Source organism: Carassius carassius, chromosome 24 (assembly GCF_963082965.1).
Source record: "Carassius carassius chromosome 24, fCarCar2.1, whole genome shotgun sequence".
Taxonomy (NCBI): Eukaryota; Metazoa; Chordata; class Actinopteri; order Cypriniformes; family Cyprinidae; genus Carassius; species Carassius carassius.
Genome location: NC_081778.1, coordinates 25,059,247 through 25,087,186, shown reverse-complemented (window position 1 = coordinate 25,087,186; position 27,940 = coordinate 25,059,247). Strand labels below are relative to the sequence as shown.

Below are 27,940 nucleotides of genomic sequence, written 5' to 3'. Positions count from 1 at the left end.
GAAGAAAGTCATTTTTTTAATTTTTTTATAAAAAAAAAAAACTATTTCAAGATGTAAACAGAATTTTGAAAAAGTAAGCCAGAATTGCAAATAAAAAAATAAAAAAAACCTTTTATTTTTATAAAACGTTTTATTACATGGGAGAAATGGGCTTCCATAGTAATACTAACTTCCAGATTGGCCAACAAAAATACATTACACTGCAGCACTCTATAGCATGTTCATTCATATATGAACTCACCTGCGTTTGTGTAGAAAAATAAAAATTTTTGGCTCTCTCTTCCTTTCTATTTAGACTCCAAACTGGACGGCTCAGGATACTGGTTTTTATTAAGTGGACATTTGCGTGACCGTACACTTCCATCTACCCATACTGCGGCAGAACATCCTGTTCTACCTCTTGTGTCCCCGAAAGAAGCGAGACAGAGGCCTTAATTTTACACTTGGGTTCAATGCATCTGGTATTAAATAAAATAAAAAATAAAAAAATTACAAAACCATCTTCACCTCATGCTTGTATTTTATTCTTGGACATTACGAATGGTGGTTGAGGGTTAAGTGGTTGTGATCTTTCGTGTAATAGATGAAGATTTAATGTGCTCTGAGTCACTGAATGGGACGGGGGGTTTTGTGTCATTGCACATGCATGCACCGTAATGATAAATGAGTGTTTAGTCTGCAGCATTTACGGCACTGTTATTTAGCGGCCCACTCCGCTGCGGCAAAGAGAGCACGGATAGGGGATCGTCCCAACTCTCGTTGTCATTTTCAATATCGCTCGTCCTACTTTGTTTGCAGACGGGCACATCAGATGCATTAGACAATCAACATAATGCCTCTCCACCTTTCCCATCTCATCCCTTCTTCTGCATGTGACACCTACTGTCTGCTGCCGCTCCATACGTTTTCTATTTCCATCCCTCGCTCGCAGATGCTGCAGGCTGGGATTCGAAGCGTGTCTTAATGTCTGCTTTGGCCTCTCTATCAGCTGACATGTTTATGGGCCCTGTCTCTCTGGACGAGTGAAGAGGAGTCTTATAGCTGCCACAGCGCTCGGGCTCCCAGCCAGACATCTAAAACAACTGACGTCACCCTTACTTTCCCAGCGAGCGTGCGAGCCGGTGGGGAGGAAGGATGGGGGTGGGCTAAAGTGATTGGTTTACCGGTCCTGTGCCATGACACATTACAAAAATAAAACCCTCCTAGCCCTTAATTATCACATTCACCTTAGGAGTGCTGTCTCAGATGTTGTTTTAGTAAGACATCCAGACCAACAGCAGACGTGTGGCTGAGAAGCTTGTCCACCACAATGTCTGTCACTTCACTTAAAGTAAATAAACAAACACCCAAACCAAAAGGTCAACGTGGGTTTTGGTTAAAAGGGCTACATAATTTTTCCCTTTTTCGCATTGTTCATTACTTTTCTCCTACATGAAAAGGTTAAGGCATTTGTTCAAAAACAGGCCACATATTTAAAATATACAACGTTTGTTCCCTAATAAATTTTTGTCGGGATTATCCTTGAATCCTGTTTTCCAAATTGCAAATGTATTTTTACAAGAGCAGGCCTATATTTAGAGCATGCAATATGAGATCATTACAGAGTCTTTTCCAATGCATAAGCTTTGAGTTGAGTTGAGATCACTTCAGGTGCTTCGGTTTTATATCTAGGTTCTACATATAGTATGCACTTAAATGTTTCTTCAGTAACTTAACTAAGACAGTCTTCAGCTACAAGCAACCTAATACAACTCTAGCGTAATGATGGTAGGTGAATGAATATATCTTCAATAACACTTTTTGATGAGAAATGAAACTCCACTGATAGAGACAAATAGCTGTCATATAGTTAACATTGACTTTGGGAGAACTTCACTTTGATCTGAACATCAAAGGGCTCTGGAGGAGAGAGTGTCATCACTTTTTTTCTTCTTTTCATTCTGGGGAGGGTAACGGGGGTTCGTGCAGACTTTATCAAACGTTTTTAAGGAGGGCTGGACTTTTCTCTGGTGTATATGTGTGCATAACACCTGTTTGTTATAAATCAGTGTATCAGTACCTTCATACTTTGACCTCACCTGGAAGATTTCTAGATCATTTGAGCCAAAAAATAACAGGAAGAAAAATACATTTTAAGATAAGAGTCAAAAAATGTATATATAAATAAAAGATTAAGTGCCACACCTAGTGGTCAAGCTGGGTAAAACATTTCTTACATTTCAAAGCAATGTCTATTTTGGCAAAGTAGCTTCCTTAACATTTTAAATGGTTTTAAAACTTAAAATAATGTTATCTTAAGAGAAAGCTGTTATGTTTGACCTGAAAAGGGATATTAAGTTGTATTAAAGCTAATGTATAAAAATAAATTGCAGTCTTTAGATTTTGTGATTTCATAATATAAATAAACTGAAACTTTTATATTATAATACCATCAGAGATCATAAGAGAACCCTTATTTTTCCTTCTCCCACTGTATGTATTACTTATTTTGAGTTTTCTGAATTCATTTATCTGATTTTATCCCTGTTGATTAAACCAGGTGAATATACGATCAATCCATATTTCAAACCAATGCACTAGGACCCTGGGGAAGCTCATATGTGGTATATAGATACAGTGGGATAAATTCCATTTGTCATCTTCTAAAACTTAAACAAGGAGGGGGGAAACAGCCCTCTCTCTGGCCGAGGGGCTTCTGAAAGTGCTCCGAAAAGCCCCACAAGATCTTGGAGTCTCCACGTGACAGCAGCGCCTATATAGCATCAGCACCAGTAGAGTGATACTCCATCACCAGCCGAGCACTGCAGCACATGCCACAGTTACACACACACATCCTCATGCACCCCAAGGCTTTATTCTAGAGCTTTTGCAGACTATTGCATCCATGTGTTTTCTCGCTCTGTCTAGGAGACGAAGGGACTAAACTTTTCCTGCGAGAGGGATGCTGGATGTTCCAAGTTTAATTTGGCAGTCGGAAGGAACTTGATGTATAGGCAAAGTTTATCTCGTTTGTACTGGACTTAAGCAGGTATATTTCTTACGCTCAGTGTATCTACTTTGAAGGGCATCCATCGCGTCCCGTGGCTTTTGGAGATTCGCTTGTTCAGTTCAACCGAAGTTCTTTTGAATGAATTAGTTCGCTCGCAAACACGTTGATCCGTCAAGGTGTATTTGTTACTCAAAGAACCTAGAGTTAAGAGCAATTTCTCTCTTTTTTTCCCCACGGACTATAACAAGGTACTTTTTTGGTGTATAAAAAGTGCGTTTCGCTTTCGGAAATGACATTAACCAGTGGTGAAAAATTATGTTTTCTCTAACGTTACCTCGCTAATGTGTAACACAACTGAGTCCGGACTCCTCAACTCCCCGCTCCTCTGTGGAAAAATATACATATTGAAACCTCATATACGGACCTTGCAGGCTCGCGGCGAGTACCTTTGACGCTTTCTACCGTGAGTCGGGACAATCACACAGCCGCCCAGATGCAGTTTCGTCTGTTCTCATTCGCGCTGATCGTGTTGAACTGTGTGGACTACAGCCACTGTCAGACGCAGCAGTCTCACCGCTGGAGAAGAAACAAAAGAGGTGAGGGAACTGTGCATGTGGCTTTGATAGATGCTTTACAAATTCTCTAATTAGTCATTTAGCCGACGCTTCTACACAGAGAGACTTACTGTCCCTGTATGACGGACTGTCCCACCTGGTGTTACGCTACTTCTCCTCACAAAAATTACCATGGAAACCGTGGCCACGCTTTTAGAATCTTTCTGTGATTAGATTTTTTTACGGCTGCAGTGGCAAGTTTCCATAGTTAAAACTAACTAGTTGTAACTGTAATAGTTTGGCGAAAACTTTCGTTACCACAGTAATTTTGGTAGGATGAGGTTCGCTGTCATGCTCAAGGGTCCAGAGATGTTCATGGATAATTCACGTTTGAACGTACACATTTCGATTACTAATCTTCCTCGGGGCACCGTGACTTCTCGAAGTTTTATACTTCCACACGTATGTTGCCAAATGTCTAAAAAAAGACACATTTACTGTTGTTAACATAAATAATGACTTGTTTTAATAAGACTTTTTACTCATCCAGGTTTTGTTTTATTTATTTTTGGCATGCTGAAGTAATCCAATAGTGCGCTTTTCCCCTATACCTGGTGATTTTAGGAAGTTTACTTGAATTTAAAATATCAGGGGTTGTTGTATCTTTAAGAAGAGAAGTTTGCATTAGAATTGTGTTTCAGAATCTGTTCCTGTCACAAAATGCGGGTGCCATCATCCGTTAAGAATTTCATTTTAAAGTTTGACTCCTAACCCTAGGGTTGGTGGTTCGAGCCTCGGGCCGGCAATACCACGATTTAGGTGCCCTTGAGCAAGGCACTAAACCCCGAACTGCTCCACGGGCACCGCAGCATAAATTGCTACCCGCCACTGCTCCGGGTGTGTGTTCATGGTGTGTGTGTACACTTTGGATGGGTTAAATGGAGAGCACGAATTCTGAGTATAGGTCACCATACTTGGCTGTATGTCACTTCTTCACTTCACTAAAGCCTTGATTTTATAATGACAAATCTCATTATGATTAGGATAGGTTGGTTATTGTCATTTGCATGTCTTGTTTTGGAGAGCTACAGTATGTACTGTATGAATAATCATAAAGAATCTGGAAAATTCATTCTCTAAGTAGGCTACTGACTGTTGATCAGATTCTCACGGTGCGGCACTGTCTGTTGGCCATTTGATGAATACAGCTTCCCCTTTCCCTTTTCAAATGCACTGACCCTCCTTTTGCCCTAAGCCACTTTTAATTGATTAAGCTTTGAACAACTGGTGCAAGTGTAACAATCCAGTCTTAAGAGCCACAGCCCACTGGGATTTAACCCATCAGTTGATATGAGGGCTGCGTTGCTTAGCCAATGCATATGGACACAGTGGTCTGAAAGTTTCAAACTTATCCATCCCTCCCCAAAGCCTCAAAAGCCTTGAACATCAGTCATTCACTGTATGTGGCAGAACAACCGTCTCCCAATTGAAGTTGAACCCAAATAAAGACACTTGCTGTCATATGCGCTCTTAATTCTGCAGATATGTAAATTGGGAGGCATTCATTTATTTAATCACATCACATGCATGGCATGCCAGGGGAAACCTCTGCTCCCATCTCCAAATAATCAGCCAGAGACATGTTGGCAACTGGCACTAATGAGTTTTCAGCCCCATTGTTTTTTTTTTCAAGATTAGCGATTTCAGATACTACGTAATATCATTTTCTTAATAGGATCAAACTTGTTAGCAGAGGTGGACTAGTTAAGCATTTTCAGGAGGATTGGAGGAGTTTAACAGGGAATATGGTGGCATAAGTGCATCTGGAGGTGAACAGGATTCTTTAAAGTGTATGTATAATGGTGACGCATTTGTAAAACATGCCTTGGAGGTGCAGTGAACTCGACTGGCTTGAGTTTGATCAAGTGGACAGAAATGTGTGTGCGTACGGGCTTGTTGCATAGAGTGACGTTTTGAAATGCCGACAAGCTTTGGATTTTCTTCATTTCTATATTTATCATACTTACTGAGGGTTGTATCGCTGTTCAATTGAGTTTTCTTGCCCTCAGCACAGTTGAGACAGTCTTTTCTGGCATTCGCGTGTGCAATCTACAATCCCACAACACCCCAGAAGCATGGTCAATCTTCTTGAGCTGTTGTACAAGACTTTGTCTTAACCGCCCCACAACTGTATTTATTCTCATCAGATACTTCATTAAAGCTGAGCAGGAGCACATTACCTTTTCTTTTGTTTTTATTACTAATTGGTTAGATTTCATCTGTTTGTATTCACATGGACTTCCTCAAATGAATATAACAAAACCAATAGCAAGAAATATAAAATTTGCACCTCTGCACCCCCCATTCAGTGCTTTATGGATGCCAGTGAGTTTGGTATGATATCAATGCTTGGCCCGGGGTTAACATTTCATTTTTATTCTCTGGCTAATGATGCCACCTGCTGACTACATAAAAACTGTGGGCTTGCGTATGCCAGCACAGACCAGAGAGCAAATTCACACACAGGACTTGATGGTTTGACAAGCCTGAAGGGGTCTTAATGCTTTAGCCTTAGTGCTACTGCTTTAAAAAGAAAATCCTTTTTTCTTCTTCTTTTTTTTTTGTTTATGTAAGAAAATAGAATTTGGCCTTTCTCAGTGCATAAGCCATTTACTTGCACTTTAAGTGAAATTCTGCACCAGGGGAGGTTAAGAAGCGACTAGCTCTGATGAACGGTCCGATTAAGCTCACAGTAATGGAACTAATAGAAGTCTGTTTCCAGAGGAACACAGTCCTGGTAATCCATGGGAAAGTGGAGGAGAGGAAAGGCTTAGCTCCATCACTGAGCTCCTCAGCTCCCTCAAGGGATTAGGGGGAAAGCACCTGTATTTTGACACTATCGAACAGTTATATCTTAATCTGCTGGCAGCACACAGTGATCTGTCCCATTAAGCCTCATAAGTAGTTTTGGATAGATAAATGTTTAATAAAGAAGTTTGAAATGCAAGTTTATGTGGCTGAGTCACAAAGACTTTTTTTATGAAAATGGGCTTTCATGTATGGTAAACATGAAATTATTTTTGGTAAACTATGTCTGTGCTGCATGACACTACCAGTGTGTACAGCTCAATGATTGTGTATTTAGAGAATATATGTCAGAAAAACTGGCCTGTTTTTGAAACCGAAAGAGCAGACTAAGATGTAAAAGACCTCTTTGTTATACAGTGATCAGGTCAATAAAATTTGTTCGGGAAGACGTATAAAAAGAATAAGGACAAAAAGAACTGTTTAGAGCTAGACTGTACACTTTGTGCAAGTTTACCAAAAGTCCCAGGTTTATGGGTGTAAGTGTTAATGTTGGCTCTTTCTATGTTCGTGCCATTTAATGACTTGAAGTGTGTGACAGGATGGGTGACTGTTCCAGAGTCTCTTTATTAAAATAATAATAATCATAATAATAACATTCCACCACTCTTCTTTCGGAAAATGTGACATGTCTTTTCATTCTAATCCATAATGGAAGTGATCTTCTATGGAATTGACGTACATCCAGCTTTCTCACCCAGCCGTTCTTTCTCCTGGCCAGGAGTGACTCTTTTATTCCAGCAGGTTAGACGGGTTTGGTGGTTGTGCTCACTGTGTCCCTCTCCTGTCGCATTGCAGCCTGATGTCAATCTGTGAAGTGACCGCTTTGGTGAATCTCTGAGAACTCAGTGTGCGTGAGAGAGAATATCGTTAGACAAAGATTTTAAACTGAGGGAGGGATGGATGGCATATTTGAGGAGATCAGTTAGAGATGGTTTAATGAGAGCACCATCACCTGAGATGGATTAAATCTTTTCTGGTGTTCAGGCGGAACAACTATCCGAGTTGTCCCTCTTTCTTTTTTTTTTACTCAGTTTCCCTATTCAGCTATCCTGTACGCTCTTAAAAATAAAGTACATTTTTAAAAACATTTTATTGGCATTTATGGTTCCATTAAGAACTTTTAACATCCAGGGAACCTTTTCATTGCACTAAGGGTTCTTCATGGTGGAAAAAGGTTCTTAAGACCAATAAAATGTTCTTTACACTAAGAAAAAAACAGAATTGTTTTTGGAATCGTTATTTTTAAGAGTTTATCTGCACAATGCGGTGCTTGCATAAATACAAGTGTTTTTTTTGTGTGTTTTTTTTTATTTTTTAGTCTGATTGCATAGAAAAGTATATGCTTTACGTCAATAAGCCATCCGATTTAAGGTCTCAGTTACACAAAGTACTGAAAAACCCTAAAATTAACTACTAAAGACTGTGTCCACATTAGTTAACTCAATTAACTAATTTAAACATTACTATTCTAACAGGTCCAAAGTTTTGCAAAAGACCAGGCGTCTTGTGTCTGATCAAAGTGATCTTATGAGAGTTTATATGCATTTTACGTAAAATGTGGATCTACAGAACTTATTTTTATTTTTAGAAAACTACATTTACTTTTGTTTGCATAGACAAATAAACAATACTAATGTATTTAGTACTATAGTACCGAATTGACAAATTGACACCTGTAAGGGCGATCACACTGCACTTTTCATTCCATTGACTTCCATTCATACACATGTGTCTGACCGGAAATGCAAGCTTGTGCGAAAAGTTTTGAATTTAGCTGTGTTCCTAAGTTCAAGATTGGTTAATTTTGACCTGTGAATTCGCATCACCAGAAACTGTGACCAACAGCAGATCGATATTTCACAACATGACCTCATAGCTGAATTAAAAGACATACAATTAAAACTGCATGTTTTTACATTTTAAATGTTATTATTTGTTGTTGTTAACCATTGCAACATACAAATAAATTTTGCATGCTCAAAGTCTAGTGTGGCTGCAGCTTAAAATGTAAGTTATTTACGTAACTTTACATTCTTACAAAGGAATTCTTATGAATATTGCAATCACGGTATTAACATTTTTATAGTATTGTATTCAGTTATCATTGGCATTATGTTCTCAGCTGTAAGACTTCTCAGACTTGATAAAAAGATAAAAATTTATTTGATAAACACAATGCATATATTAACGATATAGATTTTTAAATATTTCAGTTTTTTTAAACAGTAATTTTGTTTCAAAAGATTAAATTGTACATTTCAGCATCAGTAAAAACTTTTTAAAAAATTATGTTTTGTGCATTTCAATGTTTTATACTAAAACATACGTATAAGTAATTAAACTAGGCTGGACCATGCTGCTGAGAAATAAAAGGTTTCGTAACACTTTACAGTACATGCATTCATTCGTCATGTCGTGGCAGAGAAATGTCCTTTGTGTGTTCATGGTCATGTTTTTTTTTTGCATCATGCACAGGGGGATCCTCTCCACTTGCCTCAATCATTGTTATCTGAAGATGGCAAAATGAAATGCCAAACAGATGGTTTCATCACAGGGCTACAATTTACCACACTCGGAAATGTGAAATAAAATAGTCTATTAGTACTATTATAATATGGTCCATAAATCCCAATGGTGATTAAAAACCATGTTGCCTGAGACAAAAAGTCCAATGTGCCTTTTAAATTCCAGGCAGATGTTTTTGACATGTTCACCTCTGTTATTTCCTCAACAGTCAGCCCCCTAAAGTAATTTTACTTTAATGCATTTCTTATAAGGCTACTAAATATGGTAAGCCAGTTGAGTTTGATTCTCTTGAGGTTATTAAGCAATAAAACTTTTGAATACTGGACTTGTTTCCAAGACGTGAACATAATATGGGTTGTTTTAACAATAAATAAATGGTTTAACTTAGTAACTTGAGTCATACAATGACACAACTAAACAATATAAATTCATAGGGGCTGCTCAAACTGAATGCCTCTGTTTCCATTTCCTCTTAAATATTTGTTGATCAGTTTACCTGTAAATGCGACAAACGTTTTTGGCCTTTCTATTGTCTCAGTTTGTCACTATTGTGAGCATGAGTGTTGCGCTTTTAAAGTGGCATGTCCAGTCAAATAGTTACATTTTGGAAAAGTACATCTTAAGCCGCTTGCATTTTGTTCCAGTCTGTTCCACACTGTCTATTTGGTTTTGAATGCAAGAATGAGCAATTTACATTTGCACATCTGTATCATGCATGTTAATCAAAAGCTTTGCTTTTTACATAAGGTACTGGTTTAACTTGGTATCATCTTGACATTTGATGAAGTGAGACAAACACTGTGCATGTCACGGATATAGTTTTGCTTGTTCTGTGCACACATAGTTGCTCTTTTCCTAAAGCTAGTGAGCGTGCATTTCCAAGATGTCTTTTCTGAAATAAAAAAAATAAATAACTGTGCTTCCTTCTTAGATGCCTAATTTATAAGATGACATTGCTTGTGTCCTTCATGTAGAAACCGACCCTAGAATGTATTGCAACTAGGGCTGGGCAATATGGCAAAAATCCATGTTGATATTTTTTCAAAACATTTGACTGAATCTTTGTTTTTACGATTTTAAACTAGTCAACTTGAAAATTTAACTTCAACATGATTACTACAACAACTTTTTTCTTTATTAAACCTATAGTTAAATAAGAAATTAAGTGCAACACACATTAAGTTGTCAACCTGATCATAAAATTATAAAATGTGAAACGAATCACTCGTTAAATATCTTTGCAGAAAAGTTGCATGAACTACAACTACATCTTGTACAAACTTGTCTCATACATATATGTTCAGAAATAATACAAGGAAAATGCTTAAAAAAATCTCAAAAGTCAAGGTAATTCAAATTCAAAATGACCAAAGGTATAACACCAACAGACTATTATTAACTATAAATGTTCTGTAAAAACAATAAACAGCAGCTTTCAGCCTGTCACTATGATAGAAACATGGAATATAATACATACAGTAGTAGTTTTTTACTGGTTGTTAATTATATTACGCTGCTTATCCATTGTTTTTTATATGTAAATATGGATGCGTCTGACTGTTTTGCTCGCATCTCTTGCAGCATCTCATGCATGAAATAGCATTCTAAAAATGCTGCAATCAAGTTAAAAGAAGTTCAACTCCAATCTTCTTGCATTTCATTCCTATTCCACTGCCCGCATCGCATCTTTGTTAACACAAAAGTGCATTTTGTGTGAATGGCACCTTATGGTCTTTCACAGATCGTGTCACACGTGAGGGGTTAATCATGTACACCGACATGCCGTTGGATCATTTTCTCTTTAATGTTATCATTGGCATAATGTCAGATTGTCTAATTCTAATATTTCTATTCAAAATAATGATTCCTCAATTTATAAAATACTAAATTGTGGCAAAATATTACATTCGAATTAATCGATAAAATCGGAAAAATTGTCTCCTTATCCTAATCCCTTGTCTTGTGTTGAATTTTCTTATTATTATTACAAATCCCTGACTTTTGTAGAGTGTTCCGGATTACTTTCCATTTGGAGGTTATGTTTCAGTTAGAATGCTGTTCCAGAAGGTGGCTGCCTATGTAGATAGTAGCCCCCAACACCCCCCCCCCCCCACCCCCAGCTCAGACAGGGTAATGGGGTGTCAGTTGAGTGTGCTGGACATTTTGAAGAATTTAATTGGTGGTTCAAAGTGCTTTGGAAGGTTTGGAGAAATCGAACTGCCTTGAGTAGGCTCTCTGTGTTCCCAGGCCTTGCCAGGTTTCATTCTGTACCCAATTTATGTTCATCCTTTGCGAGAATGTCGTCAGTGTCTGCAGGCCTCCTAGACCGAATCGATCGGCGAGTCCTTGTTGTAACCTGAGCTCTAGAGGCTTCCTCGGACTGAAACACACATACATATGCAAGCATTTGAGGTCTGTCTCTGGCTCTGATGGATATTTACATCCAAGCCTACACAAATCGTTGAAACAACAACAAGTGGGAGCAATGGGCTGTCGTTTCCCCCTCCCTGTCCCTCTAACACCCGACAGATGGGCTTGATAGGACTTCTAATTACCCATCTACACCACATCAAACCAGCCATCCACACGCCTTGCTTTCAGTATTGTGCGGAAGTGAGCCGGTCAGGGGCAATAAAGCTACACCACTCTCTTGTAATTTGTCCGTTGATTGAGCTTGGGTCTCATCCCCTTTGCCCTGTCATTGTACCCGTCTTCATTATGGGTCTGGGTCGAGGACGCCTGGACTTTCTAAGAACTTGGAAAGGAGGTAGAGACACCCTGCCTGCCTGCCTGCCTGCCTGTGGAACCCAGAAGCCCTGGCGTGGTTTTAATCAAGTCCAGGCATGGTAGTCATTACAGTGCCCTGGCGCTAAGCTCATTGTCTTCCTTTGTCTCTCTCTCTCCCTCCCTCCCTCCCTTTGTTTTGTGAGGATTCAACATGCGACTCAAATGTGAAAAAGGTCCTTAAGGGTCAGTAGCTGTTGATGAAAAAGTGAATGTCAGTGGTTTGTGAGCAGTAGCCAATGTATCTGTAATCAACGTATCTGTTCGGAGTCATGAGTCATACGCGATGCCAGCTTAATGCAACAGAACTAAACAAAAAGGACTTCAAAACATTCTGTTCTCTATTATATAATAAGCTGTGTGCTTTTTGCAATGGGAAATGGGAAATTAATGGGCGATTTCGTGTCAATCTCATGAATTTGTTATGGCTAGGAGTATAAAATGCTCAATTAACTTCATTACTATCATGCCGTCATTAACATGGTTTATAAGTTCTCTCTAACAGACTGAGGTATTTGTTCCCCAAAGAGAAAAATAACTTTTTACTAATATATCAAAGAGACACAGTGATGTATATTAGTAATATACATTATAATAGTAATGTATATTACAAGTTTTACAGTTATGTAGTCATTATAAAAAAAAGATTTGATTGCAGAATGACCATTCAGAATCAAGTTTCCCAATGAGCTGTGTGATAACAGGAAGTTTCAGTCTAGTACTGCAGCAGTTATTGTAGTCTGTTTGTGTGTTGTCTTTGCTGACACTTGTTTGTGTGCATGCATATTATATAGTATGGCATTGTGCCATTTAAATAGGAAACAACTGAGGAGAAAAACCTTGTTTTGTGCTTTGTAATCTGTTGCGCATAATTTGGGGAAATTCACAAGCTCGAGTTATGATTTTAATGTGCATGTGGCCTTAAAAAGCATTCTTCCGACTCTTCAGTTTCAGGACACAGAGGACTTCAGTTGTGGTGAGTTTATGTATTGTGTGACTTCAGTATATTTCTATTTTTGTCCATTTATTTCCTTTTGTCTTTAACTACTGACTGAGATATTTAGAAGGGGTCAGGGCAGTGGCGGGGGAGAATGTTAAAGAAAGGTTTGGGAGGAGTGGAAAGAGAAAATATCCCTGTACATTTCACAAATTCCTCCTTTTTTTCACCCTCTCAGTTATCCACTTGTATTACATCTTGGCTGACTTCAGCTTTGTATTATTTTATATGAATCAGAGCCAGACCTCAGAAGCACACCGTTTTCTCTTGTGTAAACAGCTGTCACGGAGAGGGACGGTACATTGAAGGTATCTGCAGGCAGAGGTCACATGTAGTTGTCATGTTCATGTGATAATAATGGCTTTGGTGGTGACAAAGTAGTAATAGTTACTAATACTTTGTTACTGTAATGAATTAACATGCATAAAAGTCATGGTGTCATCATGATTTGCACACTTTTTTTTCCCTTCAGTAAGTCATATTCATTCATTTAATTTTACTGTTTAGAATTTCTTTACAAACAAAGTACTTTATGCAAATTAATTACATATTCTAACTAGCATGTATAGTTCATTTGTGTATTTGCTTAATTTTATGTGAAAATATAGATAACCATTAAAAAGTTTGGGTTCATAATTTTTTTTCTTCTGTATTTGTGATTGAAGTCTCTTAAAGTATCTGCTTACAAGGGCTAAAGTTATCTGAACAAAAATGCAGTAAAACAGTCATATTTTGAAATATTATTACAATTTAAAACAAATGTTTTCTATTAGAATATATTTTAAAATATGATGTCTGCCTGTGATGGAAAAGCTGAATTTTCAGCAGCCATAACTCCAGTCTTCAGCATCACATGATTATTCAAAAATCATTTCAATATGCTGATTATTATCAGTGTTGAAAAACATTATGCTGCTTAATGTATTCGTGAAAACCATGATCCATATTTATTGTAGGATTTTTATTTTTGTTTTGACAAAATAGTGTACATGTAAAAAGTACAAATGAACTGTTTATTTGAAACAGGAAATTTTGTAACATTATAAAAGTTTTTTTTTTTACAAGTGAGAGTAGCAGACTTTTGATAAATTTACCTTTCTGACTAAATGTACAGTTTTTTAATGTTAAATAATATACTCTGTATAGGATGTGTTCATTCATTAAAGCAGTTAAATAATACAAGTTGTATAATTTATTAAATTTTTACAATGATGCACTATAATTTTGTCAGCAAACATTTTTTAGCAGGAATTTCATTGTCGAGACTAACACAAGTCTCAAAGGCAAAAGAGGAAAGTTGCATGATGTGGCAAATGTGTTTATAGGAGTACGGGGCCACACAGGGGCCGTATCTGATATGTATCTGGCTGCCAGACAGGTCTGTTTTGGTAAGAGCAAGAAGAGGTTGAAGTTGAGTGATTATCATAGAGCTCTTTAGTGTATGCTCTGCCCTGGGGAGCAGATGAGACGAGCAGCCATTAAATAAAACCCTGCCCTGGTGTTCATTTGTATCTGGAAGTGGTCTGGCATGTCCTCGCTTGCCAGGTTTTCACAGGGATTTGACAAATTTGTAGCAATACACGCAGATTTTATAGATTTGTGCCACCCATGTGTGCAGGAAACCGCAACCGTAGAACCTGTTTTTGTTATTTTAAAACTTATGCTGATCGTAAGCGTGGCGTTTTTGAAGTCGATGGCATGGGTGTTGCGTGGTATCCTGTTGAAATTTTTACTTAATTAACTCTATATAAGTTATTAGAGGGTCTTCTGAAGCTATTTATGGGGTAGAAATCTCAGTCTTGGGCATCAGGCTTTGAAGTCCCCTCTCAGTGGTTGGGACCATATGAGGTTCCTCTGCTTGTTTCTGCCTACTATCCCCATGGTACTCTCCACTTTTGACCCTACGGATCACTTCTCATCTGGCCTGGAAAGTGGAGAAGAGGTCTCGTTAAAGGTTTAATAAGGTCATACCTTGTAATGTTCCCCAGCATAGCACAGAGTCAGGTGTGAAAGCAAACAATTCTGTTTTAGAGGGATGTCTGCGGGATAGTGTGTCTGTATATGTATGTGTGGGTGAGTTTTATGTGCTTTCATACTTCTAACAGGTGTTTGTTAAGGCGAGCATCACAGTTACTAATGCTCATACTGAAGATTTGAACAACTCCTTAATAGTTAGTATTTATTAACTATATCATGTAATTCTGTGTGGCTTAAGAAGAGGTGTGCTATTACTTTTCTAAGCAATTCAACTATATTTTTTGCTGATTGATGATAAAAAAAAATAAAAAAATAAAAAACAGAACTGAGGCATATCTACCAGAATATAATTTAGACTGGTGGGTAGCAACTGCATAGCGACACACCAATCAATCCTGGTTCTTGTAGTTTTTTTGTCCCTTTGGAAGTTTTCTAAGGCCCCCTAATGGCCCCTCGTCCCTTATTTGAGAACCATTGCCTAGGAGAGGATTAGGGCCTTTCACACTGAAGGAACCTTTTCATAGTACCAGAACTAATTGTGGAACTACCCACTTTTGGGCTTTTTCGCACCGCAGGAACTGGGTGCGGTTTTAGTACCAGGCTGCCTTTTTCGAGAACCAAATTAGCTCCTACTCTGGAGCAGGGTCTATCCAGAACAACTGGTACTAGCCATGACGTAAGTAGACACTGATTGGCCAGACGCATTCGAAAACGCCCTCAACCGCCATGATTTAAAATGCCATGTAACATACTGTAATCATTGTGACAACTTATTTTGCAAGTATGATGAACAGGGACATATATACAGACGCTGAAGTGCAGGCACTTGTAGCAAATGTAGCACTGCCAGTTATCGTTAGAGATTCTTAATCCTCCTTTTCGTTCTTTCCGTTCAATCTCTTTACGTATACCTGCAAGACACAACAAAAACAGCTCCAATCACAGCGTCCTCCATTCTCCTGTTGTTAATGTTGTTCTTCTTTGTTAATGTTGTTGAACATCGCACACAAATGACATCGTTGTCGACCGACTTACGTCACGTCCTAGTACACACAGTCTGTGTGAATGCAATCCCTTTAAATGGCACTGGGAAACATTCGCGCAAAATCGTCACAGTACTTTAGTACTGTACATTTAGCTCTGGAACTAAAGCGGTGCAAAAGGCCCTATTTTTTTCTGTAGTTCTGCTTCCTGTGTCAGCAGTGGCAAAATGCATCATGGGCAATACCTTTTGATCTTAAATTAAATTTCTGTCATTTACCCTCATGTTCTTCTAAACCTTGTGTGGCTTTCCTGTACACTTTCTTTTATCAAATGCTAAAGGAAATATATATATATATATATATATATATATATATATATATATATATATATATATATATATATATATATATATATATATATATATATATATATAACTATGAATTAAAACTATGAATTAACACATGTGGAATTATATATGGAATTATATACATAACAAAATAGTGTGAAGCAACTGAAAATATGTCATATTCTAGGTTCTTCAAAGTAGCCACCTTTTGCTTTGATTTCTGCTTTGCACACTCTTGGCATTCTCTTGATGAGCTTCAAGAGGTAGTCACCTGAAATGGTCTTCCAACAGTCTTGAAGGAGTTCCCCGAGAGATGATTAGCACTTGTTGGCCCTTTTGCCTTCAGTCTGCGGTCCAGCTCACCCCTAAACCATCTCGATTGGGTTCAGATACGGTGACTGTGGAGGCCAGGTCATCTGGCGCAGCACCCCATCACTCTCTTTCTTGGTCAAATAGCCCTTGATGCCTTCAGTGTGACTACAATTTTCATAGTAATGAAAATAAAAAAAAATCTTTTAATGAGAAGGTGTGTCCAAACTTTTGGTCTGTACTGTATATAAATTGAAAGTCCATCCAATATTGTTTGGGCCCCAATGTTCCTCAAAATATCTTCTTCTGTGTTCTACAGAAGAAAGTAAATTGTACAGATTTGGACTGACATGAGGATGAATAAATGGTGAAAGAATGTTCATTTTTTGGTGAATCGTCACTCTTGCATAACTTTATACTGGATTGTAGAATTGCGGTGGTATTATTATAAACTGGCATGCAGTTGGATGACTGGCAGGTGGAAAAAGAGGGTCTTGTTATGTCCACTAATGCTCAATGGTGTGAAAAAATCCCTGTCTCTCTGATATTTGGCCATGATGGTCTTTCTCCATGCAGGGAACTCACTGTTAGCTTCTTAGCATGTGTGTAGAACAGCATGTGTGACTGAATTGCGGGATTCAGACCCCATTGTGCCACAGGTGTGAAAATTAGGTGTGAGGTTTATGTGTGATAAATTACCAACAGGTGTGCTAATTTTAGCTGTTCCACTTCCCACCCTTTCCACCACCACCCTCCTGTCTTCGCTTCTGTACCACTTTCTTTACACTGCTGTTGTTTAAAAGTTTAAACAGTTTCATACAAATTAAATTATTTTAAGAAATATGAATATAATAATTAAATAATAACAGTGCAAATAATAAATAAAATTCAGTTCATAATCAAGATATGTTTTGTTTAAAGAAGTCCTAATAGACAATTTTAGTGTAAAGTTTAGTGTATTTACCTTTTTTTTATACAAAAATTATACCAAAATACTTTTTTTTTTTTTAGTTTATATCTTTCTCCCCTCTTCTCTGCAGAACTGAGACCATAACAGATCATCTCACTCTGAGAAGAATTCATGTGGAAATAGTGTGTTTTATAACCTACTTTTTCAATATGTTATCTTATTTGTTATGTTTTATTTAATTGTATCATAATTTTTTTATTCAATTTCTTTAAACTCTTTTTCTCCTGTATCATCCCCTGCAAGGATAGAACCAACAACCATATGTTTACGAACCCCAAATTTTAAAGACCTTTAATCAAGTAAATATGTTTACAAATTTTTCATCAATAAGGAAACATTACAGTTAAGATATAGAGACAGATTTTAAGTTATTGTCTTAACTGTATTACCTTAACTGTATTTCCTATTAATTACTACTTGAATCAACAATTATCAGTCCGTGTTTGTGCTCTACAATCTCTCTTCGGACTAAAAGACATGCCTGGGCTTATTAGCATATACTTCAGCAGGTTTGCCCTCAGGTCGTCTGAATCCCTGAATCCCACAAGTACCAGGTGCTCAAGCTTACAAGGTATGTTTGGATATCAAGTCCACCGATTCAGTCACGCTGATCCAATCAACAAATCTATCGGTGCTTGCCATGTCTCCTGGGCCTGTATCACAAGAACACTCTCACTAAGCTAATAAGCCAGTGCAGTGAAACAAATGTGTTTGCTCAGACACATGGTGCAGAATCATTATAAGTAATGAGATTGCCCTAAATTGTAAACATATGCATACAGTACAATCTGTTAAAGTAAACTGGAGTTGGGTGGAGGGTGGGGGGACATGGATGCCTAAATCCTGACTATTTCCAGCTGCAAAGTAGTCAGAGGTAAAGTCCAGCATATTTTCTGCTAAATTGGAGGAGAAATGTGCCTGTAGAGCAAAACGCACCCTTGCCATATACCACCATTCTGGCTCTGATGTATTAATCTTCAGCAAAGTCTGATTTCCATACCCATGACCATGACAAATAAAGTCAGATGCAACAAATGCGGGGGGATTGATGCAGTTTTCCATGTACTGTCTTCAACCATGTGGAACAATGTGGGGGCTGAACTTTTAGTGGATGAACTGAAAGTTTTATTGCACACTCCCAGTTTCTTTTCCATTATAAGAGACAAGAGTTTCTGATTCTAAATGGATGGTTCACCCAAAAATACTTACCCTCATGTTGTTCTGAAGCCATATGACATTCTTCCTTCCACAAGTGGAGATTACTATTGAATAGTAAATAGTGACTGAGGCTGTCATGCAGCCTAACATCTCTTTTTGTGTTCCACTGATGAAAGAAAGTTATAAAGGTTTGGAATGACACGAGGGTGAGTAAATAATGACAGAATTTCAAAAACGAGCCAGGCGATGAAGACTGTTACTGATTTTCTCTTTATTCTCAGTAACATGAAGCTTATTACTCATTAACAACTTTTAGACTTTTAGAGAAAATTTAGAACTTTGGATAACACTTTAGATTAGGGTACACTATTCACTAACTAGTTGCTTATTATCATGCATATTACTAGTATGGCTGTATATTAGTACTTATAAAGCACATATTAATGCCTTATTCAGCATGACCATAATATTCTAGATGCAATTCTGTGGTTTGATAGATCAGTGTAGTGGATTCTGTAGGGTGATATAAAGCAGTTAATTTATTGTTAACTAAAACTATTACTTTTTTTTATTAATTGCAATAAAACTGAAATAATATATATATATATATATATATATATATATATATATATATATATATATATATATATATATATATATATATATAAAATCTATCAGAAAACTTTAAGAAAACAAAAAAAAATAATAAAGTTCATTTAAAATATCAATAATTAATATAATGATATATAAATAATACAAAAATAATAATGGTTGAAGTGTAGAACATAAAAAAAGAAAAGAAAATGTTTTCTTTCCCCAGTTTGCTATCCCATGTATTGCATGTGTTAAAAAAAAACTATAAGCAAGTGATTCCTGTTTGTTTGAGTGGTCCGACAGCTTAGACTTTAGTTTTACAATTTCAGTTATTGCCTTAAACTTTAAATTACAGTTCTAACTTAAAGATAATACTTCAAAATCTTTACAGTACATTGTGAAAATGTCATGTAAATCATCTGTAAAACTGTTTTATGTGCAACATTAGAGAAGAATCAGACTGCAAATGATCCCGCTTTCGCTTTATTTAATAGTAGTAGCATTTTGGCTTATGTAGAGAGATACAGAGAATGATCTGTCTTTCAGACAACTCTCACTAATTCAACAGTAAACAGTAAATTAGCCTCAGTGTTGGACATACTATGCTTCTTCACAGTTTCCTCCTCCTCTTCTAGAGTGACTTGTATCTTAACTTTTTACAGCTTTGAATACTGACATATCATTATCATATGACATATGATATCAATAAGATTGTAGGGACAGGGATCATGGCATCGTATGATGTCATAGGTATTTGTGAGTGTGAGAAAGAGAGATCACTGGAGGTTTTGAGGTGGGGGTTTGCCATTGCCATGTTTTTTCTGTTGGATTTCACTCACTCTGTAATTACTGTTGATGAGAATTCAAAACAAAGCCAGCCAAAGCTAAATGAAGGCAACACACTCCATATGTTGTGTTATGAGTTTTGTGATTCGCATGAATGAAGGACCAAGAATTTTGCATTTACCTGAATGAACCACAGTCTCCCTACAGAAACTGGGCACAGTGAAACTAGCGCAGAATATTGTTGGCTAAATCTTTCATTTCTTTTTAAGTTACATTTATTTGCTGGAATGTCTGCAGATGAATATTTTCGAGCCGATGGATGACTTACTTGTCATTTGATGTTCCTGAGAGACGATCTCAACAGGAATGTGCTGATTTCAGATGAAAGTAGGAAAGTAAGTGCCCAGAAAACTTTTGAACTATTGAGAGAATGAGGGAAGAAAAAGAAAAGATAGCTAAAAACAAAATAACACCTTTAGAAAAATATCAACACTTCCTTTTGCTCCCCAAACAAATCAAGACATTCACCTCTAATACGTTTGTTCTGGTGCTTTTGCGTTCCCTCTTATAACCTCATTCTCAGCTGACAGAAATGGTGGAGACAGTATGACCAAACAGTTTGCTCTTTTTACCCAACACAATGTTAGACTCTAGACAATTTTGAGAAATTGTTTTCTGGGCAGGCTGCAATGAGTCGTTGTGATGTCTTTAGCAAAAATGTTCAAAGAGGATAAAGCCTTTGTAAATACAGTTGTTTAGGTTGTAGGTGGATTGTTTAATGCATGATGAAAGAAGGCATTTGTCCCGTGCTTTCAGTGTAAACTTTTTCACTTTGTTATGGGGAAAGGGCAGGTTAAAGAATCCACAGGTGGTCGGGTCAGCATGCATTTGCAACCTATTTTATTATTGAGTATGTGTGTAAAGCTGCATAATTACATTGATTATGAAATGTAATAATTCATTATATAGTGTGTCACAGAGGCCATCTCAGATTACCCACATGCACTTGCAAGGAGAGGCTGACAAATGCTCAATTTAAATGAGGAAGGTTCTTGTTGCAGAGTTTGCATTTCAGCATTATTATTATTAATAAAAATTACATGCATCCATTTCAGCAAAGTCGAATGCTGTCCTTTTTTCTCCCACAGTTGTTATTTTGATTCTTATTTTAAGTATATTTTTGAAAATGTGTTTTAATTTGCCTTGACTTGCACTGTAAAAAAGTTTCATAATTTTTACTAAATAGTGTAATAAAAATGTAAAAACATTTACAGAACAAACTAAATTTACAGTATAAAACTGTAATTTGCAAACAAGACAATTTGAGTGTAAACTAGTAAAGTCAACAATGCACCCTGCTAACATAAATTGACAACCACCATAATAATGCAGGTGGTTAAAGAGACAGCAATATGAAGAATCAGTTTATCACGAGTAGCAATTCCACAGGCTGAAGTATATTCTAATATATAAAAGGTGCACAGAGTCATTCATGCAAACACTAAAAACCATCATGAAAACACACATGACATTTAAATAATAAAATAAACATTCAATAAACAACAGATGTAACATAAAACCACAACTTTTAACAAACATGAGTGTCACAGGGAATTCTGGGAATATCAGTTTACAGTTTTTTTTACTTTAAATGATCCATGATTTGTTCCTTTTTTTTACTTCTAAAAATTGTACAAGCATTTTACTGTAAAATTACAAGAAATGTCTGGTTAGATCTTTTACAGTTTTTCCCTCTATGTAGTACAGGAACTTACTATTAACCTATTAACTTTTTCGTAGTGTTTTTACAATATTTTACAGTTAAAATTATTATTATTAAAAAAAAGCAGTGTATAATCACTATTTGTTCATTTACACATTGTAATTATTAATTGTGTAAATCAAGTTCAGTAAGTTGTCTGCCATTGATGTGCACATCTAATATGCATATCAACAGCCTACTTAAAGGAATAGTTCACCTTAAATTCAGTGATTTTCCCTCATTGTTTGGAACTTGTAAGACTTTCGTTCTTTTGTGGAACACAAATGGAGATATTTAGAAAAATGTCTTTGCATTATTTTCTCCGTACATTAAAAGTCGGTGAGGGCCAATGTTGTGAAAGAACGCATATAGAATTTCATTTTTAAGTGAACTATTCCTTTATCAAATCTGTTTGTGTTAGATATTATACTTTGTTTTTATTGGATCAGTAATAATTGTACATAAATTGAAATTTGTATAAGAAATTGAGACTGTGAGTATAAAGCCTGATGTATTATTTTGTTCTCAGTTCAGGGGTGGATTTGTGACGTTAAAACAAGAAATGTGCTTTTTTTTGTGTCAAACAGAAATAATTCTTTAGTTCCATAATACACACTTGCCAGAATAAGTTACACTTCAGCAGGATAACATGACAGACTTATGGTAAAGTTTAAAGCTCATGCTGGTATGATTCTTGGAACAAAAAACACTCTTAGCAGCCAAATTAGGCTTATCCACTGTAATTTACATAGAACTGTAAATTCTGCCAGACCGACACACTTAGATAATTAGCATTCTAGAATGACTTAAAAACATTGACAGAGATGTTGTTTGCATGTATGAAAGCCTCTTGGGTCATTCGGTTTTTCTCTTGACAAGTTTTTTTTTTTTTGTTATTTAAACAACTAGGGCAAATTGCTGCACAAAAAAAAATTAATAAATGCCTATACATAAAATATAAATTGAGTTGAATGCAGAAAATGAATAGGGTCCCATAGTGTGCTTTTTCTTGGATCTCAGTGTCTCTTGAAGACCCAATTTGACAGTGATATTGGAAAGCCATCATATTTTCTGGTTTGGGGCTTGAATGTGATCCCCTCTATGAATTGATGAAAATACGATGCGGAATGAAAGACTCCAGTCATAGCTTCAGGTATAAATCAGCTGGCAGTGAAAAGATTTCTTTCAAATGTGGAAGCACTAGGCCCTTAAGGGTGGCTCTTGGACATCCTTGCCCTAGACGTACCAGATCCCAGCCTCCTTTTTGACATGCCTGTGGTCAGAGCTGGAAAGCCGTCCTCAGACATGCTGCTGATCCAAAAAATCTTGAAAGAGACATCTTACGTCTCTTACTGTTTTCATTTATAAATACTAGGCCAGTGGTAGCACAATCCCATTAAGGTCTGAATGGCATGCCATACAACTGATAACAAATAAATGCGAGTCGATGAGGTAAATGGCATGACCATGCTAGGTGATCACTGCGCTGATATGCGATCATTCAAGGTCAATAGTGTTGTTCAAGCTCATGTTGACAGCAGCAGTGAAATAAATCATTTATCTGCCGCAAGGCTTTGCTGAAACAGTTCTGCCTCTGACAGTGGGATGAATGAAATAACACCCCTATGATTAAGAAACAGGGGAAACGGTTTGTAATATTGCCATACCACCTTCAATTAGGGAAATTCAATAAGGGAAATGTTCTGATAGTTCTCAGCTCTTTAAAGTTCCAACCTCATGCCAGTCCTTGTTTTCTGCCCGTTTTCTGCACTACGATCACAATCAGGTCTGAAGTGTGGGCTGAGTCAAAGAGATTTTTACCAATTTATGGTGGATGTCAGGTTTCTTTAAACATGTTCAAACTGTATAACTTATGCCTTTATGTGTGGTTTGGGAAAAAATGTATCCAGATAATTTCCTTATTATAAAAACAGTGATGTCACGTGGCATGAAACAAACTACACAATAAAGTTGCCTATATTTTAATACCATAAAAACAGCATGATACATTTAAAAAATATTTAAAATCTTTACTCTTGACCTAGACATCCTAATCAGCTCTAGGGCTTTTTATTGTAGACTACTTGATTGGCCACGCTGCATTTTTACAATGTAAATTTGACTGTGTGTATTGCATATAGTATTGATTGTGTGGCATATAGAGTACAGTAAACGTTGTCTGATGATTACAAATGCATTTTTATAATTTTACATCACTGATATTTTAAAGAACTACCTCCACAAAAAACAGATAAAAAGTAATTGTTGTATATGGTATATTACTATATGTCTGTTATCACATATTTGGGGCTCTAATCCAAAGCAGTCAATCATTTTTGAGTAATATTTTCAGTCCTTTCTCAAATGTGAAAACTGTAAATGGTACATTAGCATTAAAGAGGTTGTGTCTTATTTCACCCGCTAGTATATCATTAATACAGTTTTGAGCACTAGGAAGGACCTTGTTCAACTAAACCCTGGCATAAACATGACAATGTTTGCAGTGAATTTAGTGAGCTGCCAGTGCTTACTGATTCTAAGGTGCATTCTGGGAATTTCTAGCGAGCAAACTTTCTAGTGCAGTGAGGCATTGACAAGCATTTGCTCATCTAAGAAGCAGATTGAGACACAGCCTAATGATGAAGGTTTGAGAATAGTAAGAATTATTTCAAATAGCAAACCTACACTCCTACTGAATGGTTTGTCCATCTTTCTCAAAGCTTTCTCATGTATAATTTTATGGAAAATGTTTCTGAATGTCGCCTATTATTTAACACGAAAGAACAATGTTTGTATAAGCCATGCAGAAGCTATTTCAATGTTGCTTTAAATCTCAATTATTTATTCAGACTGAAGAAAAGATGAGGGGAAAAAGGGAATGGGGAAAAAGGTCAGCAAAGTGCATGATATTTTATAAAGCATTGTGGTGGGTCATCCAGTTCGGACTGTTACACTATCTCGGTTTGTGATATTTAAAACTTGGCTTCAATCAATAACAATGTCTCTGGTTTGCAGCTATTGTGTGCGCCCAAGGACATTTTCCTGTAAAGGGGATGCTAAGGAACTTAGATTAAGAGACCTTTATTGTGAAATGGTATGGTTGTTACTGGCTCCTTTGTCTTCTACCAGCAACATGATCCTGCTCAGAGTCGATGTGGTTTTGGCCTTTCAGCGGCTGTCTGAACTCTACATACAGGAGTTGAGCTTTGAATCAAATCACTGTGCTGCTTACATTAAAAATGGTTTCTTCTGCAAAAGCATCAGGCCTAGCTAGTGTCACAGTAATGACAGTTTCTTTAGTCAGTGAAAGTTTTATGTGTCAATGAAAATGTCTGTGACAGTTCTATAGCGCCACACATTTAACCGTTCAACAGGGCACTTTGCAGTTAGCTTGCTCTGTGGTGTAGTGGTTTACAACTTAACGTTGCTGGTTCAGTTGCAAGACATAAGTCGTGATCTATCACCAGTTTCCCTTGCGCGAGGCACTTAACCTCAGTAAGTGTAAGTGTACAGTAAGTTGTTTTGAGTAAAAATGTGTGCTTTTGCTTTCTTACTTAAGTACATTCTGCAAATCCCTACTAGGTAAAGATTAGGGTTGCTGATAGTCCTGTTTTTCAGCAAACAATCTTGCATTTAATATTAAATCCATACGGAATGCAATTTTCATGTATTTAGCACTTAGGAAAGCTTCAATATTTATTGCATTTGAATTGGTTTACTATTCAATACACATTTGCATACAAGTGTCTGTGTTAAACAACTGCATATTAGAATGGAAAATAGATTACATGCAAGGGCAAATATAGACAGTCGGACAATTGCTTGTATATTTTAATGTTATTATTTGGCATGGTTGAAGCTTAGGCATTACAATGCATATGTTTTAGAACAGATGCAAAACTTGCTTCTGGAAGTATTTTAGCACTTAATTTATTTTATATATTTTATATATTTTTTACTTTGTGTATCAATTGTTTTTGTTTTTGTTTTTTTTCAATCATTTTTGTACTGAATTCGCATGTGGCATATGGTCATAAAATGGAAAGTGTTGGCAAAAAGATTTAGTATTTTTTGGTGTTATTTGCTGGTAAACTGATCTTTTTTGTGTCTTGCTTTATTACAGCTAGTTATGGAGCTTATCCCATCTGTAAAGGCTGCTCGGTGTGTTCCAAGGACAACGGGTGTATGAACTGCCAACCCAAGCTCTTCCTGTTCCTGAGGAGGGAGAGGATGAGGCAGTATGGCGAGTGTCTCCATGCCTGTCCGTCAGGCTACTATGGCATGCGCGGGACAGAGATCAACATGTGCTCCAGTAAGATCCTACTGTACACTTACTACACTTCCCCACTTACATACTGTATAGCACTGGTATGTGAATGCTAATGCACAGACACGCTGGTTTAACATGGGTTTGAGTGAGAGCTTAGCTCTATGTGGTCACGTACTGTGAATACTTAAAGTGAAGCAATACTGCCTTGCATTTGATGTTCAAATTGCTTGTAAACTTGTTATGAGTGAACTGACAAATCTGTTTATTGACTTTTCTCCCCAGTATTTTCCATGTGCCATAATTGGTTTAAAGGCTTTCTGACATACTTAGATCATGTAGGTCCCTTAAAACAGTTCTCTTAGCAAACGTATGTTGCATTGTTAATGCAACAATTAAGGATGTACAAAACTTAATATTTCCAAAATCAACTTGCTGTTCAGGCAACTGAAAAACTAGTCTTTTGTTTTAAATGGTCAAATTGTTCTATCCACTGAATGCAACCTAAACCTCTTCTAACCTCTTCTTTGTCCACAAAGAGAATGTGATGCCATATAACAATTTAATTCAAAATGACAAATGTACAAAAGAACAGCATGCAACAGTTCTGCTTGTATCATTGGATCTAGGTTTTAACATTTCAAAACAGATGTGTTCGATTCTACGCTGGCTGTGCTGATTTAAATCTAGCGGTTCTTTTGTGTTTGTGTCGCAAGTTCAGTGACGATCTCTCCGGCTAATCCACGATCAGCAGAGTTTACACATCACGCTTTGGTAACGGTACGGTTCACTTGTGGTGCTTTTCCACTGCATGGTATGGCATGGTACAGTTCACTTTTGGGGCGGTTTCCACTGGGTACAGTACCTGGTACTTTTTTTTTGTACCACCTCGGTTGAGTTCAAACTTGCGACACAAACACAACTGAACCACTAGATTTAAATCAGCACACCAAATGAAGAAGCGAACTCAATTGTTTTGAACGAGCGCACTTTTTTTAACAACCCAAAAATGTCTGTTTCATTATCTGTTGAGGAAGTACAGATGTTCCTCTCGTTGATAGCAGAGGAGCGGATCCAGTGAGAGCTTGATGGGACGACGACGAAAGAAAAAGTTTTTCACGAGTTGCGGCAGTAGATGTAGTAATAGTAGTAGGTGGCACAACAATAGTGACATGTAAATAATCCCGCCCACTCTAAAGCGGTACTAAACTGTGTTGGAAACGCAAACCGAGCCGAGTCAAGCCATGCCATATCGTACTGAGCCATATCGAGCAGAGTTGTAAAAACAGTGGAAAAGCAGCATTGGAACCTCAACGGAGGTGGTTCTAAAAAAAGTACCAGCTACCAGATACTGTAGCCAGTGAACATCCCCCCAAAAGTGAATTGTACCAAGCCATACCGTGCCGTACCATGCAGTGGAAAAGCGCCATAATAATCCATTTGGAACTCTGTATCCCTCTCCTTCCAAGCCCTTTATTTTATTACCTTATTTTAACATTTGTGCCAGGCCTTAGACACTCTGGACCTTTGAGGTTAAGTGAAAAGCCTGAGGTGTTGGCTTTGTGTTTCATGTGAAAACAAAACTCTTAACTCGTTGGATTGTTAAGCCAAACTCCTGACAGACAGACTTAGAACCTCAGAGGAGTGTGTCAGGACCTACAATACTAATAAACCCAGATGCTGTACAGACACCCCTGTAGGTAATGAGTCCTTTTCAACTCAACAAACTAGATACAGATTTATCTGCCAATTTTATCAAATAAGGAGGAGGGTAAATGTTTAAACGCCTCATTTACCATAAACTGAGTGTACCAATTGCGGCTATATAGCGTTATAGAGTTTTCCCATTCTCGACCGCTAATCAAAATCATCAACCTGCATTTTGTTAATGTAGTCAAGTTCTTAAGCTGTGGGAAAAGACGTGCTGTTTTCTGAGAATGTGTCCTCCAACAATTTGTTGTCCTGGGTGAATTTTGGTTTTAAATTATACTGATATGTGGCCAGTTAATCTGGATTCCTTTCATGGAGAACTTCTCCCAGAACAAAACCTCACATCGTCACGTAGCATC

The 27,940-nt window shown here is 37.1% G+C and overlaps 2 protein-coding genes across 3 annotated transcripts in view; both read left to right on the top strand.

Moving 5' to 3' along the window:
- Positions 1–502, top strand: part of LOC132103273 (eukaryotic translation initiation factor 3 subunit E-A-like) — a 41,994-nt gene extending 41,492 nt beyond the window's left edge. Inside the window, exon 13 of the mRNA XM_059508237.1 lies at positions 296–502. Within this exon, the coding sequence (XP_059364220.1) occupies positions 296–334 (39 nt within the window). The 3' untranslated portion in view covers positions 335–502. The remainder of the gene's footprint in view (positions 1–295) is intronic.
- Positions 503–2,673: 2,171 nt separating this feature from the next.
- LOC132103272 (R-spondin-2-like) overlaps positions 2,674–27,940 on the top strand; it is a 53,025-nt gene continuing 27,758 nt past the window's right edge. Inside the window, exons 1-2 of one of the 2 annotated variants that reach the window (XM_059508236.1) lie at positions 2,674–3,028; positions 25,728–25,916. In XM_059508236.1, coding sequence (XP_059364219.1) covers positions 25,790–25,916 — 127 coding nt within the window. In that variant the 5' untranslated portion in view covers positions 2,674–3,028; positions 25,728–25,789. Of the gene's footprint in view, positions 3,586–25,727; positions 25,917–27,940 lie in introns of both variants that reach the window. The other variant, XM_059508235.1, reaches the window with a different exon arrangement.